We start from the raw sequence: 20,130 nt of genomic DNA, 5'->3' as shown, positions 1-20,130 counted from the left end.
CATACAGACATTGTATTAGCTTTTCTCAGGTCTCACGGGTGAACGTGGAAAAGAGTTCCCTGTCCCCGTCTACAAGAGTTCCCTTTCTGGGAACAATAATAGATTCTGTAGAAATGAAGATCTTTCTGACAGAAGTCAGAAAATTAAAGCTTCTAAAGGCTTGTCAAGTTCTTCAATCTATTCCTCAGCCTTCCATAGCTCAGTGCATGGAAGTAATAAGTCTAATGGTTGCAACTGTGCATGCTCAGACAGTGGAATGGGGATTATGCAGACTTGTCTCCCCAGATTCAAGTAGACCAGTTAACCAGAGACTCACTCCGTTGGTGGTTGACTCAGGATCACCTGTCTCAGGGAATGAGTTTCCGCAGACCAGAGTGGGTCATTGTCACGACCGACGCCAGTCTATTAGGCTGGGGCGCAGTCTGGGACTCCCTGAAAGCTCAGGGTCTATGGTCTCGGGAAGAGTCTCTTCTCCCAATAAACATCCTGGAACTGAGAGCGATATTCAATGCGCTCCGGGCTTGGCCTCAACTAGCGAAGGCCGGATTCATAAGATTCCAGTCGGACAACATGACGACTGTAGCTTACATCAACCATCAGGGAGGAACAAAGAGTTCCTTGGCGATGAGGGAGGTATCCAAAATCATCAAATGGGCGGAGGATCACTCCTGCCATCTATCTGCAATTCACATCCCAGGAGTAGACAACTGGGAGGCGGATTACTTGAGGAGTCAGACTTTCCATCCGGGGGAGTGAGAACTTCACCCGGAGGTCTTTGCCCAGTTAACTCAATTATGGGGCATTCCAGACATGGATCTGATGGCGTCTCGTCAGAACTTCAAGGTTCCTTGCTACGGGTCCAGATCCAGGGATCCCAAGGCGACTCTAGTGGATGCATTAGTGGCGCCTTGGTCGTTCAACCTAGCTTATGTGTTTCCACCGTTTCCTCTCCTTCCCAGGCTCGTAGCCAGGATCAAACAGGAGAAGGCCTCGGTGATTCTGATAGCTCCTGCGTGGCCACGCAGGACTTGGTATGCAGACCTGGTGAATATGTCATCGGCTCCACCATGGAAGCTACCTTTGAGACAGGATCTTCTAGTACAAGGTCCATTCGAACATCCAAATCTAGTTTCTCTGCAGCTGACTGCTTGGAAATTGAACGCTTGATTTTATCCAAGCGTGGGTTTTCAAACTCAGTGATAGATACTCTGGTCCAAGCCAGAAAACCTGTGACTAGAAAGATTTACCATAAAATATGGAAAAAATATATCTGTCGGTGTGAATCCAAGGGATTCTCCTGGAGTAAAGTTAAAATTCCTAAGATTCTTTCCTTTCTCCAAGAGGGTTTGGATAAAGGGTTGTCAGCGAGTTCTCTTAAAGGACAGATTTCTGCTTTATCTGTTTTGTTACACAAACGCCTGGCAGCTGTGCCAGATGTACAAACTTTTGTACAGGCTTTGGTCAGAATCAAGCCTGTTTACAGACCCATGACTCCTCCTTGGAGTCTAAATTTAGTTCTTTGTTCTTCAAGGGGTTCCGTTTGAACCTTTACATTCCATAGATATTAAGTTACTATCTTGGAAAGTTCTGTTTTTGGTTGCTATTTCTTCTGCTAGAAGAGTTTCTGAATTATCTGCTTTGCAGTGTGATCCACCCTATCTGGTGTTCCATTCAGATAAGGTCATTTTGCGTACCAAGCCTGGTTTTCTTCCAAAAGTAGTTTCCAACAAGAATATTAACCAGGAAATAGTTGTTCCTTCTCTGTGTCCGAATCCAGTTTCAAAGAAGGAACGTTTGTTACACAATTTAGATGTGGTCCGTGCTTTAAAGTTCTATTTAGACGCAGCAAAGGATTTCAGACAAACTTCATCTTTGTTTGTCGTTTACTCTGGTAAGAGGAGAGGACAAAAAGCAACTGCTACCTCTCTTTCTTTCTGGCTGAAAAGCATCATCCGATTGGCTTATGAGACTGCCGGACGGCAGCCTCCTGAACGAATCACAGCTCACTCTACTAGGGCTGTGGCTTCCACATGGGCCTTCAAGAACGAGGCTTCTGTTGATCAGATATGTAAGGCAGCGACTTGGTCTTCTCTGCACACTTTTACCAAATTTTACAAATTCGATACTTATGCTTCTTCGGAGGCTATTTTTGGGAGAGAGGTTTTGCAAGCCGTGGTGCCTTCCGTTTAGGTAACCTGATTTGCTCCCTCCCTTCATCCGTGTCCTAAAGCTTTGGTATTGGTTCCCACAAGTAAGGATGACGCGGTGGACCGGACACACCAATGTTGGAGAAAACAGAATTTATGCTTACCTGATAAATTTCTTTCTCCAACGGTGTGTCCGGTCCACGGCCCGCCCTGGTTTTTTAATCGGGTTTGAAAAATGTCTTTCTCTATACACTACAGTCACCACGGCACCCTATAGTTTCTCCTTTTTTCTCCTAACCGGCGGTCGAATGACTGGGGGGCGGAGCCAGAGGGGGGGCTATATGGGCAGCTTTTGCTGTGCTCTTTGCCATTTCCTGTTGGGGAAGAGAATATTCCCACAAGTAAGGATGACGCCGTGGACCGGACACACCGTTGGAGAAAGAAATTTATCAGGTAAGCATAAATTCTGTTTTTCAAAAAAGATAGCAAGGGAACAAAGAAAAAAATGATAATAGGAGTAAATTAGAAAGGTGCTTAGAATTGCATGCTCTATCTGAATCATGAAATAACAAATTTGGGTTCAGTGTCCCTTTAAAATATTTTGGAACCGTAAAGCTTTGATTGTTGTTGGTATCCGTTACTAAAGCTTAAAAAAATATTAGTTCTGAGAAATTGTGGTATTTGCTGATGTCTGGGAGGGACTGGGCTGCCTACTAAGAAGTAATATGAGTTTTTTTTATTTTGTTAATTTCAAATTTCTTAGGTTGACAAAGTAACTAATATTGAACCACCAGAAAGTTCTATTGAAGGCAATGAACCAATTGCTCCCAAGAAAGTCAAAATGATGGATACAAGGTATGAAGATGCATAATTATTTACTTGTTTGTGTGCATTTGTCACATATTCTCTTCTTTTTCCATCCTGTTCACTTTCTTGCTCTTTTCCTCATCTCCATTCCCATCCTTTTTTTCTTTTATACCTCCCTTCCTTTATACGCTTTCCAGTCACCTACTGCGTCATTTTCCTCTGTCTTTTTTTTCCCTTTGGCATTCTTTTCCATTCTGTTTGTTTTTTTCCCTCTTGCATTCATCTAACCATGCCATCTTCCTTTTCCCTTCACTCCTCCTTGCTGCTGTCTTCAGCCCCTTTTCTGTTACCTCATTGATGTTTTGTTACTCTGTTTTGCATTCTGATCATATCATTCCTTCCGTGTTAATATTTCTTCTACAAGATACGACGAGTCCACGGATTCATCCTTGTGGGATATTATCCTCCTGCTAACAGGAAGTGGCAAAGAGCACCACAGCAGAGCTGCTATATAGCTCCTCCCTTGACTCCACCCCCCAGTCATTCTCTTTGCCTATGCTAGTAATAGGAAGGGTAAAGTTAAGTGGTGATAAAATTATAGTTTTTAGTTTCTTCAATCAAGAATTTTTTTATTTTAAATGGTACCGGAGAGTACTATTTTTTCCTCAGACAAGACATAGAAGAAGAATTCTGCCTTGAGTTTGATGATCTTAGCAGTTGTAACTGAGATCCATATTGGTTCCCACAAAATTTGCTGAGGAGTACAAGAGAAATCTTCAGTGTGGGGAACATTTCTTACTGCAAGCAGCATTAAGGTATGTGCAGTCATTTATATTCTGAGGAGACTGTTGCAGATCAGAATGGGCTGACATATTTCCCAGGTTGGGAAGGGGTAAGCTGTAGTCCTGGTTAGGATGGTACTGTAAACCGGTGTATAATTATCCTTGTGAGAGATTTCAACAGGGGACACTTATGGGCTATATGGTTGAAGACACTGGGGCAGCCTAGAAACATTTACTTTATTAAATATGAGACTTATCAGGGCTGACATTTTGTGATACTGAGGGGTCCACATGGCATATATGTTTATCTTCCCATGCAGTTGCTTAAGTTATTTGCACATCGAGAATGATGGGCGGGGCCTAATTTCGCCCCTCAGTGCGCAGTTAGAGTTTGGAGAGAACAGCAGCCATTAGCTCCGGTTGGGACCGGACTGTGAGGCTGTTTTTTCTGAGTGAGACCGGATCGTTTTCCTAGTCCTTTGGGGCAGGTAGGTAGGCGCCACAGCAGAGCTGTGGCGAGGTGCAGGGGCAGTTCTAACAATTTTTCTCTGCATAATGTTTTTTGTGGGCTAAACACTCGAATTAAAGGGTTATCTCTCCTGTTTACTTGTGGTGCAATATCCGATTGCACATTAGGTTCACACATAATCAAAATTAATAATTTTGCATGTTTTAGCAATTTTGAAAAAACAGTTTACTCTTTTTACTCTTAAAGGCACAGTACTCGTTTTTTTTTTTTGCTGATTGTTTTTCCTATATAATCAAGGTTGTTAACGACTTGTGCCGTTATTACTAGTCTGTTCAACATGTCTGACATTGAAGAAAGTCAGTGTTCTATGTGTTTAGAAGCCATTGTGGAACCCCCACTTCAAATGTGTCCCTCATGTACTGAAAGGGCCTTACATTGCAAAGAACATATTTTAGCAAATAAAAGTATGTCTCAGGATGATTCTCAGTCAGAAGAGAATCAGGTTATGCCATCTACTTCTCCCCAAGTGTCAAAACCTTTAACGACCGCCCAAGCGACGCCTAGTACTTCTAGCGCGTCTTATTTTTTCACCCTGCAAGATATGGCTGCAGTTATGTCTACTACCCTTACAGAGGTATTATCTAAACTGCCAGGTTTGCCGGGTAAGCGCAGCAGGTCCGGTATTAGAGTAATTGCTGAGCCCTCTGATGCTTTATTGGCCATCTCCAATGTGCCCTCACAGTGTTCTGATTTGGGGGTGGGGGACTTGCTGTCTAAGGGAGAGCTTTCAGATTCAGGAAAGATGTTCCCTCAAACAGACTCAGATGTGACGGCCTTTAAGTTTAAGCTTGAACACCTCCACTTGTTACTCAGGGAGGTTTTAGCGACTCTGGATGATTGTGACCTGAGGGGTCCACATGGCACGGTTTTAAGAAAAAACGGCCATGAATAAATGTTATCTAATAAACATATATGCCATGTGGACCCCTCAGTATCACAGTTTGAATTGTGTAAAATGGATAAATATCTAGAGGTCCCTACTTACACTGTTTTTCCAGTCCCTAGAAGAATTTCGGACATTGTTACTAAGGAATGGGATAGACCAGGCATTCCGTTCTCTCCCCCTCCTACTTTTAAGAAAATGTTTCCCATATCTGACACCATTCGGGATTCTTGGCAGACGGTCCCTAAGGTGGAGGGAGCTATTTCTACCCTGGCTAATCGTACAACTATACCTATTGAGGACAGTTGTGCTTTCAAAGACCCTATGGATAAAAAATTAGAGGGTCTTCTAAAGAAATTGTTTATTCATCAGGGTTTTCTTCTACAACCTAAAGCGTGCATTGTTCCAGTAACTACTGCAGCAGCTTTTTGGTTTGAGGCTCTAGAGGAGTCTCTAAAGGTTGAGACCCCATTAGATGATATTTTGGATAGAATTAAGGCTCTCAAGCTAGCTAATTCTTTTATTACAGATGCCGCTTTCCAAATGGCTAAATTAGCGGCTAAGAATGCAGGCTTTGCCATTTTAGCGCGTAGAGCGTTATGGCTTAAGTCTTGGTCTGCTGATGTGTCATCTAAATCTAAGCTTTTAGCTATTCCTTATAAGGGTAAGACCCTATTCGGGCCTGAACTAAAGGAGATCATTTCCGACATTACTGGAGTTGAAGGTCATGCCCTTCCTCAGGACAAGACGCTTAAAATGAGGACCACACAGAATAATTTTCGTTCCTTTCGAAACTTTAAGGGTGGTCCATCTACTTCCTCCTCGGCCACCAAGCAGGAGGGAACCTTTGCACAATCCAAGTCCGTCTGGAGACCTAACCAGACCTGGAATAAAGGTAAACAGGCCAAGAAGCCCGCTGCTGCTACCAAGACAGCATGAAGGGGCAGCCCCCGATCCGGGACCGGATCTAGTGGGGGGGTAGACTTTCTCTCTTCGCTCAGGCTTGGGCAAGAGACGTTCAGGATTCCTGGGCATTAGAAATTGTGACCCAGGGGTATTGTCTAAAATTCAAGGATTCTCTCCCAAGAGGGAGATTTCATCTTTCACGTTTGTCTGTAAACCAGACAAAAACAAAGGCGTTCTTACACTGTGTAGAAGACCTATATACCATGGGTGTAATCTGCCCAGTTCCAAAATTAGAACAAGGGCAGGGGTTTTACTCCAATCTGTTCGTGGTTCCCAAAAAAGAGGGAACCTTCAGACCGATTTTAGACCTCAAAAGTCTAAACAAATTTCTCAGTCCCATCGTTCAAGATGGAGACCATACAAACAATTTTACTAATGATCCAGGGGGGTCAATATATGACCACCGTGGATTTGAAGGATGCGTATCTTCATATTCCTATCCACAAAGATCATCACCAGTTCCTCAGGTTCGCCTTCCTGGACAAACATTACCAGTTTGTGGCCCTTCCTTTCGGGTTGGCCACAGCTCCCAGAATTTTCACAAAGGTGCTAGGGTCCCTTCTGGTGGTTCTAAGGCCGCGGGGCATAGCAGTGGCACCCTATCTGGACGATATTTTGATTCAGGTGTCAACTTACCATCTAGCCAAATCTCACACGGACATCGTGTTGGCTTTTCTAAGAACTCACGGGTGGAAGGTGAACATAAAAAAGAGTTCACTAGTTCCTCTGACAAGAGTTCCATTCTTAGGAACTCTGATAGACTCGGTAGACATGAAATTTTTTCTGACGGAGGTCAGAAAATCAAAGATCTTATCTACTTGCCGGGCACTTCATTCCATTCCTCGGCCATCAGTGTCACAGTGTATGGAGGTCATTGGGTTAAATTGGGTTCCGTTTGCTCGCCTACATCTCAGACCACTGCAGCTGTGTATGCTCAGATAGTGGAATGAGGATTATGCGGATTTATATCTGCGGATAAATCTGGATCTAGAGACCAGAGACTCTCTTCATTGGTGGTTGTCACAGGATCATCTGTCCCAGGGAATGTGCTTCCGCAGGCCAGCATGGGTCATAGTGACGACAGACGCCAGCCTCTTGGGCTGGGGTGTAGTCTGGAATTCCCTGAAGGCTCAGGGTGTGTGGACTCAGGAGTCCCTACTACCAATAAATATTCTGGAACTGAGAGCGATATTCAACACGCTTCAAGCGTGGTCTCAGCTGGCTTCGGCCAAATTCAGAAGATTCCAGTCGGACAATGTCACGACTGTAGCATATATCAATCATCAAGGGGGAACAAAGAGTTCTCTAGCGATGATAGAGGTTTCCAAAATAATTTGATGGGCAGAGACTCACTCTTGCCATCTATCAGCAATATATATCCCAGGCGTGGAGAACTGGGAAGCAGATTTTCTAAGTCGTCAGACTTTTCATCCGGGGGAGTGGGAGCTCCATCCGGAGTTGTTTGCAAAATTGATTCATCAATGGGGCACACCGGAATTGGATCTGATGGCATCTCGTCAGAATGCCAAACTTCCTTGTTACGGGTCCAGATCAAGGGATCCTCAAGCTGTACTGATAGATGCTCTAGCAGTACCTTGGTCGTTCAACCTGGCTTATGTGTTTCCTCCTCTTCCTCTCCTACCTCGTCTGATTGCCAGAATCAAACAGGAGAGGGCTTCGGTAATCTTGATAGCGCCTGCGTGGCCACGCAGGACTTGGTATGCAGATCTGGTGGAAATGTCATCTCTGCCACCATGGAAACTGCTACTGAGAAAGGACCTTCTCATTCAGGCTCCGTTCCAACATCCAAATCTAATTTCTCTGCAACTGACTGTCTGGAGATTGAACGCTTGATTTTATCTATGCGGGGATTCTCTGAGTCGGTCATTGATTCCTTGATTCAGGCTCGAAAGCCTGTCACCAGGAAAATTTACCATAAGATAATGGCGTAAATATCTTTATTGGTGCGAATCCAAAGGCTACTCATGGAGTAAGATCAGGATTCCTAGGATTTTGTCCTTTCTCCAAGAAGGATTGGAAACGGGGTTATCAGCTAGTTCCTTAAAGGGACAGATTTCTGCTTTGTCAATCTTACTACACAAGCGTCTGGCAGATGTTCCAGACGTTCAGTCGTTTTGTCAGGCTTTAGATAGAATCAAGCCTGTGTTTAAACCTGTTGCTCCGCCATGGAGTTTGAATTTAGTTCTAAATGTTCTTCAAGGGGTTCCATTTGAACCCATGCATTCCATAGATATTAAACTTCTATATTGGAAAGTTCTGTTTTTAGTTGCTATCTCTTCTGCTCGAAGAGTTTCTGAGCTTTCTGCGTTACAATGCGACTCGCCTTATCTTATATTCCATTCTGATAAGGTGGTTTTGCGCACTAAACCTGGATTCCTTCCTAAGGTTGTTTCAAATAAGAATATTAATCAGGAAATTGTTGTTCCTTCTCTATGTCCTAGTCCTTCTTCTAAGAAGGAGCGTCTGTTACATAACTTGGACGTGGTTCGTGCCTTGAAGTTTAACTTACAAGCAACCAAGGATTTCCGTCAAACATCTTCTCTATTTGTTGTCTATTCTGGAAAGCGTAGGGGTCAAAAAGCTACAGCTACCTCTCTTTCTTTTTGGCTGAAAAGCATCATCCGTTTGGCATACGAGACTGCTGGACAGCAGCCTCCTGAAAAGATTACAGCTCATTCTACTAGAGCGGTGGCTTCCACATGGGCTTTTCAAAACGATACTTCTGTTGAACAGATTTGTAAGGCTGCGACTTGGTCTTCCCTTCATACCTTTTCCAAATTTTCCAAATTTGATATCTTTGCTTCTTCTGAGGCTATTTTTGGAAGAAAAGTTCTTCAAGCAGTGGTGCCTTCTGTTTAGGTATCTGCCTTGTCCCTCCCGTTCATCCGTGTCCTGTAGCTTTGGTATTGTATCCCACAAGTAAAGGATGAATCCGTGGACTCGTATCTTGTAGAAGAAAAGGAAATTTATGCTTACCTGATAAATTGATTTCTTCTACGATATGACGAGTCCACGGCCCTCCCTGTCAATTTAAGACAGATTATATTTCTTTCATGTAATTGGCAAGAGTCCATGAGCTAGTGACGTATGGGATATACATTCCTACCAGGAGGGGCAAAGTTTCCCAAACCTCAAAATGCCTATAAATAAACCCCCCACCACACCCACAATTCAGTTTTACAAACTTTGCCTCCAATGGAGGTGGTGAAGTAAGTTTGTGCTAGATTTCTATGTTGATATGCGCTTCGCAGCATGCTGAAGCCCGGTTTTCCTCTCAGAGTGCAGTGAATGACAGAGGGATGTGAAGGGAGTATTGCCAATTGAATGCTATGGTCATCCTATCGGGGATCTATTTCATAGGTTCTCTGTTATCGGTCTTAGAGATTCTTCTCCTACCTCCCTTTTCAGATCGACGATATACTCTTATATACCATTACCTCTGCTGATTCTCGTTTCAGTACTGGTTTGGCTATCTGCTATATGTAGATGAGTGTCTTTTGGTAAGGAAGTCTTATTTTATTTATGACACTCTCAGCTATGGTTTGACACTTTATATGTAAAGTTCTAAATATATGTTTTATACTTATATTTTCCATGATTCAGGTTAATCAGTACATTTCCTTTTTTTCAGACTGTCAGTTTCATTTTTGGGAAATGCATATAAATTAAAAAAAATTGTTACCTGAAAATTTTTCATTTGACTTTTCTTCTAAATTGCGGGCTGTTAGGCTCGCGGGTGCAAAAAATGCTAGAATTTATTGCGTCATTTTTGGCGCGAGAATTAAGTTTGTTTGACGTCAATGACGTCATTTCCGGTAGTTGACGCCAAGAGTTTTCACGTAGTTGCGTCATCTATGACGCTAGTGTTTGTTGCAGACGTTTTTGGCGCCAAAAAATTTGTCAATTGTGGGCGTCATACTTGGCGCCAGTTTTTTTGACATTATTTAAGTCTTTGTTTCTTTTTGCTTCTGGTTACCAGAGGCTTATTCTGTTTGCATTTTTTCCCATTCCTGAAACTGTCATTTAAGGAATTTGATAATTTTGCTTTATATGTTGTTTTTTCCATTACATATTGCAAGATGTCTCAAGCTGACCCTGTATCAGAATCTACTTCTGGAAAGCTGCTGCCTGATGTCGGTTCTACCAAAGCTAAGTGCATTTGTTGTAAACTTGTGGTAACTGTTCCTCCGGCTGTAGTTTGTGTTAGTTGTCGTGATAAACTTTCAAAAGCAGACAATATTTCCATTAGTAATAATCCATTACCTGTTGTTGTTCCTTCAACATCTTATGTTCAGGATATTCCTGTTAATGTAAGAGAATTTGTTTCTAATTCTATTCAGAAGGCCCTGTCTGTTATACCACCTTCTAATAAGCGTAAAAGGTCTTTTAAAACTTCTCATAAATCAGATGAATTTTTAAATGACCGCCAACATTCTGATTTATCTATCTCTGATGAGGATTTATCTGGTTCAGAAGATTCTGCCTCAGATATTGACACTGACAAATCTTCATATTTATTCAAGATGGAGTTTATTCGTTCTTTACTTAAAGAGGTCTTGATTGCATTAGATATGGAGGAGTCTAGTCCTCTAGATATTAAAACCAGAAAACGTTTAAATTCGGTTTTTAAACCTCATGTAGTTATTCCAGAGGTTTTTCCAGTTCCTGATGCTATTTCAGATGTAATTTCTAGGGAATTGAATAGTTTGGGTACTTCATTTACTCCTTCTTTAAGGTTTAAGAAACTGTACCCTTTGCCGACTGATAGATTGGAGTTTTGGGAAAAAATCCCCAAAGTTGATGGGGCTATCTCTACTCTTGCTAAACGTACTACTATTCCTACGGCAGATAGTACTTCTTTTAAAGATCCTTTAGATAGGAAGCTTGAATCTTTTCTAAGGAAGGCTTATTTATGTTCAGGTAATCTTCTTAGGCCTGCTATTTCTTTGACTGATGTTGCTGCAGCTTCTACTTTTTGGTTGGAGGCTTTAGCGCAACAAGTACCAGATCATAATGTGTATAGCATTGTTAAATTTCTTCAACATGCTAATAATTTCATTTGTGATGCCATTTTTTATATCATTAGAATTGATGTCAGGTATATGTCTTTAGCTATTTTAGCTAGAAGAGCTTTATGGCTTAAATCTTGGAATGCAGATATGACTTCTAAGTCAACGTTGCTATCTCTTTCTTTCCAAGGTAATAAATTATTTGGTTCTCAGTTGGATTCTATTATTTCAACTGTCACTGGGGGGAAGGGAGCTTTTTTGCCTCAGGATAAAAAATCTAGGGGTAAATTTAGGGCTGCTAACCGTTTTTGTTCCTTTCGCCAGAATAAGGAACAGAAGCCTGACCCTTTCCCTAAAGGAACGGTTTCCAATTGGAAGCCTTCTCCAGTCTGGAATAAATCCAAGCCTTTTAGAAAATCAAAACCAGCCCCGAAGTCTGCATGAAGGTGCGGCCCTCATTCCAGCACAGCTGGTTGGGGGCAGATTACGATTTTTTTCAAAGATGTTTGGATCAGTTCAATTCAAAATCATTGGATTCAGAACATTGTTTCTCAAGGGTACAGAATAGGTTTCAAGGTAAGACCGCCTGTGAGAAGGTTCTTTCTCTCACGCATTCCAGTAAACCCAGTAAAGGCTCAGGCTTTCCTGAAATGTGTTTCAGACCTGGAGTCATCTGGGGTAATTGTGCCAGTTCCATATCTGGAACGGGGTCTGGGGTTTTATTCAAATCTGTTCATTGTACCAAAGAAAGAGAATTCTTTCAGACCAGTTCTGGATCTAAACATTTTGAATAGTTATGTAAGAATACCAACATTCAAAATGGTGACTATAAGGACAATTCTGCCTTTTGTTCAGCAAGGGCATTATATGTCCACTATAGACTTAGGATGCATATCTTCATATTCCAATTCATCCAGATCACTTTCAGTTCCTGAGATTCTCTTTTCTAGACAAGCATTACCAATTTGTTGCTCTTCCTTTTGGCCTAGCAACAGCTCAAAGGATCTTCTCAAAGGTTCTCGGTGCCCTTCTCTCTGTTATCAGAGAGCGGGTATTGCAGTGTTTCCTTATTTGGACGATATCTTGGTACTTACTCAGTCTTTACATTCTGCAGAATCTCACACGAATCAACTAGTGTTGTTTCTTCAAAAACATGGTTGGAGGATCAATTTACCAAAAAGTTCCTTGATTCCTCAGACAAGGGTAACCTTTTTGGGATTCCAAATAGATTCAGTATCCATGACTTTGTCTCTAACAGACAAAAGACGTCTGAAATTGGTTTCAGCTTGTCGGAACCTTCAGTCTCAGTCATTCCCTTCAGTAGCTATGTGCATGGAAGTTTTAGGTCTTATGACTGCAGCATTGGACCCGATCCCCTTTGCTCGTTTTCACATGAGACCTCTACAGCTTTGTATGCTGAACCTTTGGTGCAGGGATTATACAAAGATATCACAATTGATGTCTTTAAATCCCAATACTCAACTTTCTCTGACTTGGTGGTTAAATCACCACCGTTTAGTTCAAGGGGCCTCTTTTCTTTGTCCAACCTGGACTGTGATTTCAACAGATGCGAGTCTTTCAGGTTGGGGAGCTGTCTGGGGATCTCTGACAGCCCAGGGGGTTTGGAAATCTCAAGAGGCGAGATTACCAATCAATATTTTGGAACTCTGTGCGATTTTCAGAGCTCTTCAGTTCTGGCCTCTTCTGAAGAGAGAATCGTTTATTTGTTTTCAGACAGACAATGTCACAACCGTGGCGTATGTCAATCATCAAGGTGGGACTCACAGTCCTCAGGCTATGAAAGAAGTATCTTGGATACTTGCATGGGCGGAATCCAGCTCCTGTCTAATCTCTGCGGTTCATATCCCAGGTATAGACAATTGGGAAGCGGATTATCTCAGTCGCCAGACTTTACATCAGGGAGAATGGTCTCTTCACCCAGATGTGTTTCTTCAGATTGTTCAGATAGGGGGGCTTCCAGAAATAGATCTGATGGCTTCTCATCTAAACAGGAAACTTCCCAGGTATCTGTCCAGATCCAGGGATCCTCAGGTGGAAGCAGTGGATGCATTGTCACTTCCTTGGAATTATCAACCTGCTTATATCTTTCCGCCTCTAGTTCTTCTTCCAAGAGTGATTTCCAAAATCATGATGGAACGTTCGTTTGTACTGCTGGTGGCTCCAGCATGGCCACACAGTGTTTGGTATGCGGATCTTGTTCGGATGTCCAGTTGCCAACCTTGGCCACTTCCGTTAAGGTCAGACCTTCTATCTCAAGGTCCGTTTTTCCATCAGGATCTCAAAACATTAAATTTGAATGTATGGAGATTGAACGCTTAGTGCTTAGTCATAGAGGTTTCTCTGACTCAGTGATCAATACTATGTTGCAGGCTTGTAAATCTGTGTCTAGAAAGATTTATTACCGAGTTTGGAAGACTTACATTTCATGGTGTTCCTCTCATAAGTTCTCTTGGCATTCTTTTAGAATTCCTAGAATTTTACAGTTTCTTCAGGATGGTTTGGACAAGGGTTTGTCCGCAAGTTCCTTGAAAGGACAAATCTCTGCTCTTTCTGTTCTGTTTCACAGAAAAAATTGCTAATCTCCCTGACATTCTTTGTTTTGTTCAGGCTTTGGTTCGTATCAAGCCTGTCATTAAGTCAATCTCTCCTCCTTGGAGTCTTAATTTGGTTTTGAGAGCTTTACAGGCTCCTCCGTTTGAGCCTATGCATTCTCTGGACATTAAATTACTTTCTTGGAAAGTATTGTTTCTTTTGGCTATCTCTTCTGCTAGAAGAGTTTCTGAATTATCTGCCCTTTCTTGTGAGTCTCCTTTTCTGATTTTTCATCAGGAAAAGGCAGTTTTGCGGACTAAATTTAAATTTTTACCTAAGGTTGTGAATTCCAACCATATTAGTAGAGAAATTGTTGTCCCTTCATTGTGTCCTAATCCTAAGAATTCTTTGGAAAGATCTTTGCATTCTTTGGATGTGGTAAGAGCTTTGAAATATTATGTTGAAGCTACTAAAGATTTCAGAAAGACTTCTAGTCTATTTGTTATCTTTTCTGGTCCTAAGAAAGGTCAGAAAGCTTCTGCTATTTCTTTGGCTTCTTGGTTAAAACTTTTGATTCATCATGCTTATGTGGAGTCGGGTAAATCCCCGCCTCAGAGGATTACGGCTCATTCTACTAGGTCAGTTTCTACTTCCTGGGCTTTTAAGAATGAAGCTTCTGTTGATCAGATTTACAAAGCAGCAACTTGGTCTTCTTTGCATACTTTCTCCAACATAGGTGTGTCCGGTCCACGGCGTCATCCTTACTTGTGGGATATTCTCCTCCCCAACAGGAAATGGCAAAGAGCCCAGCAAAGCTGGCCATATAGTCCCTCCCAGGCTCCGCCTACCCCAGTCATTCTCTTTGCCGTTGCACAGGCAACATCTCCACGGAGATGGCTAAGAGTTTTTTTGGTGTTTAAATGTAGTTTTATTCTTCAATCAAGAGTTTGTTATTTTAAAATAGTGCTGGTATGTACTATTTACTCTGAAACAGAAAAGAGATGAAGATTTCTGTTTGTAAGAGGAAAATGATTTTAGCAACCGTTACTAAAATCGATGGCTGTTTCCACACAGGACTGTTGAGATGAATTAACTTCAGTTGGGGGAAACAGTGAGCAGACTTTTGCTGCTTGAGGTATGACACATTTCTAACAAGACTTGGTAATGCTGGAAGCTGTCATTTTCCCTATGGGAACCGGTAAGCCATTTTCTTAGTTTAGTATAAGAATAAAGGGCTTCATTAGGGCTTAAAAAACTGGTAGACATTTTTCTGGGCTAAAACGATTACTTTACTAAGCATATTTGGCAGATTATAACTATTAATAGTTATTATAATCTTGGGGATTGTTTTAAAAAAACGGCAGGCACTGTATTGGACACCTTTTTCACTGGGGGCCTTTTCTAGTCATAGGCAGAGCCTCATTTTCGCGCCACTAATGCGCAGTTGTTTTTGGAAAGCAAGGCATGCAGATGCATGTGTGAGGAGCTAAGAACCACTGAAATACTTGCAATACTTTTAAGGCTTTAAGATACTGTGGTGAAATTTTGGTGAATTTTGAACAATTCCTTCATACTTTTTCACATATTCAGTAATAAAGTGTGTTCAGTTTAAAATTTAAAGTGACAGTAACGGTTTTATTGTAAAACGTTTTTTGTGCTTTGTTGACAAGTTTAAGCCTGTTTAACATGTCTGAACCATCAGATAACGATGTTCTATATGTATGAAAGCCAAGGTTTCTCCCCATTTAAATATATGTGATAATTGTTTCATAGTGTCCAAACAAAGTAGGGACAATAATGCCATAGATAATGATATTGCCCATGATGATTCCTCAAATGAGGGGAGTAACCATGGTACTGCATCATCCCCTTCTGTGTCTACACCAGTTTTGCCCACACAAGAGGCCCCTAGTACATCTAGTGCGCCAATACTTATTACCATGCAACAATTAACGGCTGTAATGGATAATTCTATTGCAAACATTTTATCCAAATGCCTACTTATCAGAGAAAGCGCGATTGCTCTGTTTTAAACACTGAAGAGCAAGAGGACGCTGATGATAACTGTTCTGACATGCCCTCACACCAATCTGAAGGGGTCAGGAGGGAGGTTTTGTCTGAGGGAGAAATTTCAGATTCAGGGAAAATTTCTCAACAAGCTGAACCTGATGTAACATTTAAATTTAAATTAGAACATCTCCACGCACTACTTAAGGAGGTATTATCTACTCTGGATGATTGTGACAATTTGGTCATTCCAAAGAAATTATGTAAGATGGACTGTCCCCTGATGCTTTTCCTATACCCAAGCGGGTGGCGGACATAGTAAATAAGGAGTGGGAAAGGCCCGGCATTCCTTTTGTTCCTCCCCCTATATTTAAGAAATTATTTCCTATAGTCGACCCCAGAAAGGACTTATGGCAGACAGTCCCCAAGGTCGAGGGGGCGGTTTCTACTCTAAACAAACGCACTACTATTCCTATAGAAGATAGTTGTGCTTTCAAGATCCTATGGATAAAAAGTTAGAGGGTTTGCTTAAAAAGATGTTTGTTCAGCAAGGTTACCTTCTACAACCAATTTCATGCATTGTTCCTGTCACTACAGCTGCGTGTTTCTGGTTCGAAGAACTAGAAAAGTCACTCAATAAAGAATCTTCGTATGAGGAGGTTATGGACAGAGTTCAAGCACTTAAATTGGCTAACTCTTTTATTTTAGATGCCGCTTTGCAATTAGCTAGATTAGCGGCGAATAATTCAGGGTTTGCTATCGTGGCGCGCAGAGCGCTTTGGCTAAAGTCTTGGTCAGCGGATGTGTCCTCCAAGACTAAATTGCTTAACATCCCTTTCAAGGGTAAAACACTGTTTGGCCCTGACTTGAAAGAGATTATTTCAGACATCACTGGGGGAAAGGGCCACGCCCTTCCTCAGGATAGGTCTTTTAAGACTAAATATAAGCCAAATTTTCGTCCCTTTCGCAGAAACGGACCAGCCTCAAATTCTACACCCTCTAAGTAAGAGGATAATACTTCTCAAACCAAGCCAGCCTGGAGACCGATGCAAGGCTGGAACAAGGGTAAGCAGGCCAAGAAACCTGCCACTGCTACCAAAACAGCATGAAGTGTTGGCCCCCGATCCGGGACCGGATCTGGTGGGGGGCAGACTTTCTCTCTTTGCTCAGGCTTGGGCAAGAGATATTCAGGATCCTTGGGCGCTAGAAATAGTTTCTCAAGGTTATCTCCTAGAATTCAGGGAACTACCCCCAAGGGGAAGGTTCCACAGGTCCCAATTATCTTCGAACCAAATAAAAAGACAGGCATTCTTACATTGTGTAGAAGACCTGTCAAGAATGGGTGTGATTCATCCTGTTCCATTAGGAGAACAAGGGATGGGGTTTTACTCCAACCTGTTCATAGTTCCCAAAAAAGAGGGAACATTCAGACCAATTTTAGATCTCAAGATTCTAAACAAGTTTCTAAGGGTTTCATCGTTCAAAATGGAAACCATTTGAACGATCCTTCCTACCATCCAGGAAGGTCAATTCATGACCACGGTGGATTTAAAGGATGCGTACCTACATATTCCTATCCACAAGGAACATCTTCGGTTCCTAAGGTTCGCCTTTCTGGACAAGCATTACCAGTTTGTGGCACTTCCATTCGGATTAGCCACTGCTCCAAGGATTTTCACAAAGGTACTAGGGTCCCTTCTAGCGGTGCTAAGACCAAGGGGCATTGCAGTAGTACCTTACTTGGACGACATCCTGATTCAAGTGTCGTCTCTGTCAAAAGCAAGGGCTCATACGGACATTGTCCTAGCCTTTCTCAGATCTCACAGGTGGAAAGTGAACATAGAAAAAAGTTCTCTGTCCCTGTCAACAAGAGTTCCCTTCTTGGGAACAATAATAGTTTCCTTAGAAATGAAGATTTTTCTGACAGAGGCCAGAAAATCAAACTTCTAAGCTCTTGTCAGGTACTTCATTCTGTTTTTCTTCCTTCCATAGCGCAGTGCATGGAAGTAATAGGTTTGATGGTTGCGGCAATGGACATAGTTCCTTTTGCACGAATTCATCTAAGACCATTACAACTGTGCATGCTCAGACAGTGGAATGGGGATTATACAGACTTGTCTCCGACGATCCAAGTAGATCAAAGGACCAGAGATTCACTCCGTTGGTGGCTGACCCTGGACAACCTGTCACAGGGAATGAACTTCCGCAGACCAGAGTGGGTCATTGTCACGACCGACGCCAGTCTGGTGGGCTGGGGCGCGGTCTGGGAACCCCTGAAAGCTCAGGGTCTATGGTCTCGGGAAGACTCTCTTCTCCCGATAAACATTCTGGAACTGAGAGAGATATTCAATGCTCTCAAGGCTTGGCCTCGACTAGCAAAGGCCAAATTCATAAGGTGTCAATCAGACAACATGACGACTGTTGCATATATCAACCATCAGGGGGGAACAAGGAGTTCCCTGGTGATGGAGGAGCATCCGGGGGAGTGGGAACTCCATCCGGAAATCTTTGCCCAAATAACTCAATTATGGGGCATTCCAGACATGGATCTGATGGCCTCTCGTCAGAACTTCAAGGTCCCTTGTTACGGGTCCAAATCCAGGGATCCCAAGGCGACTCTAGTGGATACAATAGTAGCACCTTGGATCTTCAACCTAGCTTATGTATTCCCGCCGTTTCCTCTCATTCCCAGGCTGGTAGCCAGGATCAATCAGGAGAGGGCTTCGGTGATCTTGATAGTTCCTGTGTGGCCACGCAGGACTTGGTATGCAGACCTGGTTAATATGTCATCGGCTTCACCATGGAAGCTACCTTTGAGACAGGACCTTCTTGTTCAGGGTCCATTCGAACATCCGAATTTGGTTTCCCTCCAACTGACTGCTTGGAGATTGAACGCTTGATTCTATCAAAGCGTGGGTTTTCAGATTCTGTAATAGATACTCTTATTCAGGCTAGAAAGCCTGTAACTAGAAAAATTTACCATAAAATATGGAAAAAATATATCTGTTGGTGTGAATCTAAAGGATTCCCATGGAACAAGATAAAATTTCCTAAGATTCTTTCCTTTCTACAAGAAGGTTTGGAGAAAGGATTATCTGCAAGTTCTCTGAAGGGACAGATCTCTGCTTTATCTGTTTTACTTCACAAAAGGCTGGCAGCCGTGCCAGACGTTTAAGCGTTTGTTCAGGCTCTGGTTAGAATCAAGCCTGTTTACAGACCTTTGACTCCTCCCTGGAGTCTTAATCTAGTTCTTTCAGTTCTTCATGGGGTTCCGTTTGAACCCTTACATTCCGTAGATATTAAGTTATTATCGTGGAAAGTTTTGTTTTTTGGTTGCAATTTCTTCTGCTAGAAGAGTTTCTGAGTTATCTGCTCTGCAGTGTTCTCCGCCCTATCTGGTCCATGCAGATAAGGTGGTTTTGCGTACTGAGCCTGGTTTTCTTCCGAAGGTTGTTTCCAACAAACATATTAACCAGGAGATAGTTGTACCAGTTTCAGAGAAGGAACGTTTGTTACACAATTTGGACGTAGTCCGTGCTCTAAAATTCTATTTAGAGGTTCCTGAAGATTTCAGACAAACATCTTCTTCGTTTGTTGTTTATTCTGGTAAAAGTAGAGGTAAAAAAGCAACTTCTACCTCTCTTTCCTTTTGGCTTAAAAGCATTATCAGATTGGCTTTTGAGACTGCCGGATGGCAGCCTCCTGAAAGTATCACAGCTCACTCCACTAGGGCTGTGGCTTCCACATGGGCCTTCAAGAACGAGGCTTCTGTTGATCAGATATGTAAGGCAGCGACTTGGTCTTCACTGCACACTTTTACCAAATTTTACAAATTTTATACTTTTGCTTCTTCGGAGGTTATTTTTGGGAGAAAGGTTTTGCAAGCCCTGGTGCCTTCCGTTTCGGTGACCTGATTTGCTCCCTCCCTTCATCCGTGTCCTAAAGCTTTGGTATTGGTTCCCACAAGTAAGGATGACGCCGTGGACCGGACACACCTATGTTGGAGAAAACAGAATTTATACTTACCTGATAAATTACTTTCTCCAACGGTGTGTCCGGTCCACGGCCCGCCCTGGTTTTTTAATCAGGTCTGATGAATTATTTTCTCTAACTACAGTCACCACGTTACCATATGGTTTCTCCTATATATATTTCCTCCTGTCCGTCGGTCGAATGACTGGGGTAGGCGGAGCCTGGGAGGGACTATATGGCCAGCTTTGCTGGGCTCTTTGCCATTTCCTGTTGGGGAGGAGAATATCCCACAAGTAAGGATGACGCCGTGGACCGGACACACCGTTGGAGAAAGTAATTTATCAGGTAAGCATAAATTCTGTTTTTACTAAATTCTACCATTTTGATGTTTTCTCTTCTTCAGAAGCAGTTTTTGGTAGAAAAGTTCTTCAGGCAGCTGTTTCAGTTTGATTCT

At 42.4% G+C, this 20,130-nt stretch overlaps 1 protein-coding gene across 1 annotated transcript in view; it reads left to right on the top strand.

Annotated features, from left to right (window-relative positions):
* ARHGEF39 (Rho guanine nucleotide exchange factor 39) overlaps positions 1-20,130 on the top strand; it is a 619,672-nt gene that overhangs the window by 580,343 nt on the left and 19,199 nt on the right. Inside the window, exon 11 of the mRNA XM_053696961.1 lies at positions 2,911-3,002. Within this exon, the coding sequence (XP_053552936.1) occupies positions 2,911-3,002 (92 nt within the window). The remainder of the gene's footprint in view (positions 1-2,910; positions 3,003-20,130) is intronic.

Source organism: Bombina bombina, chromosome 1 (assembly GCF_027579735.1).
Source record: "Bombina bombina isolate aBomBom1 chromosome 1, aBomBom1.pri, whole genome shotgun sequence".
In the NCBI taxonomy this organism is placed as follows: domain Eukaryota; kingdom Metazoa; phylum Chordata; class Amphibia; order Anura; family Bombinatoridae; genus Bombina; species Bombina bombina.
This window is presented reverse-complemented; position numbering and strand designations above follow the sequence as displayed.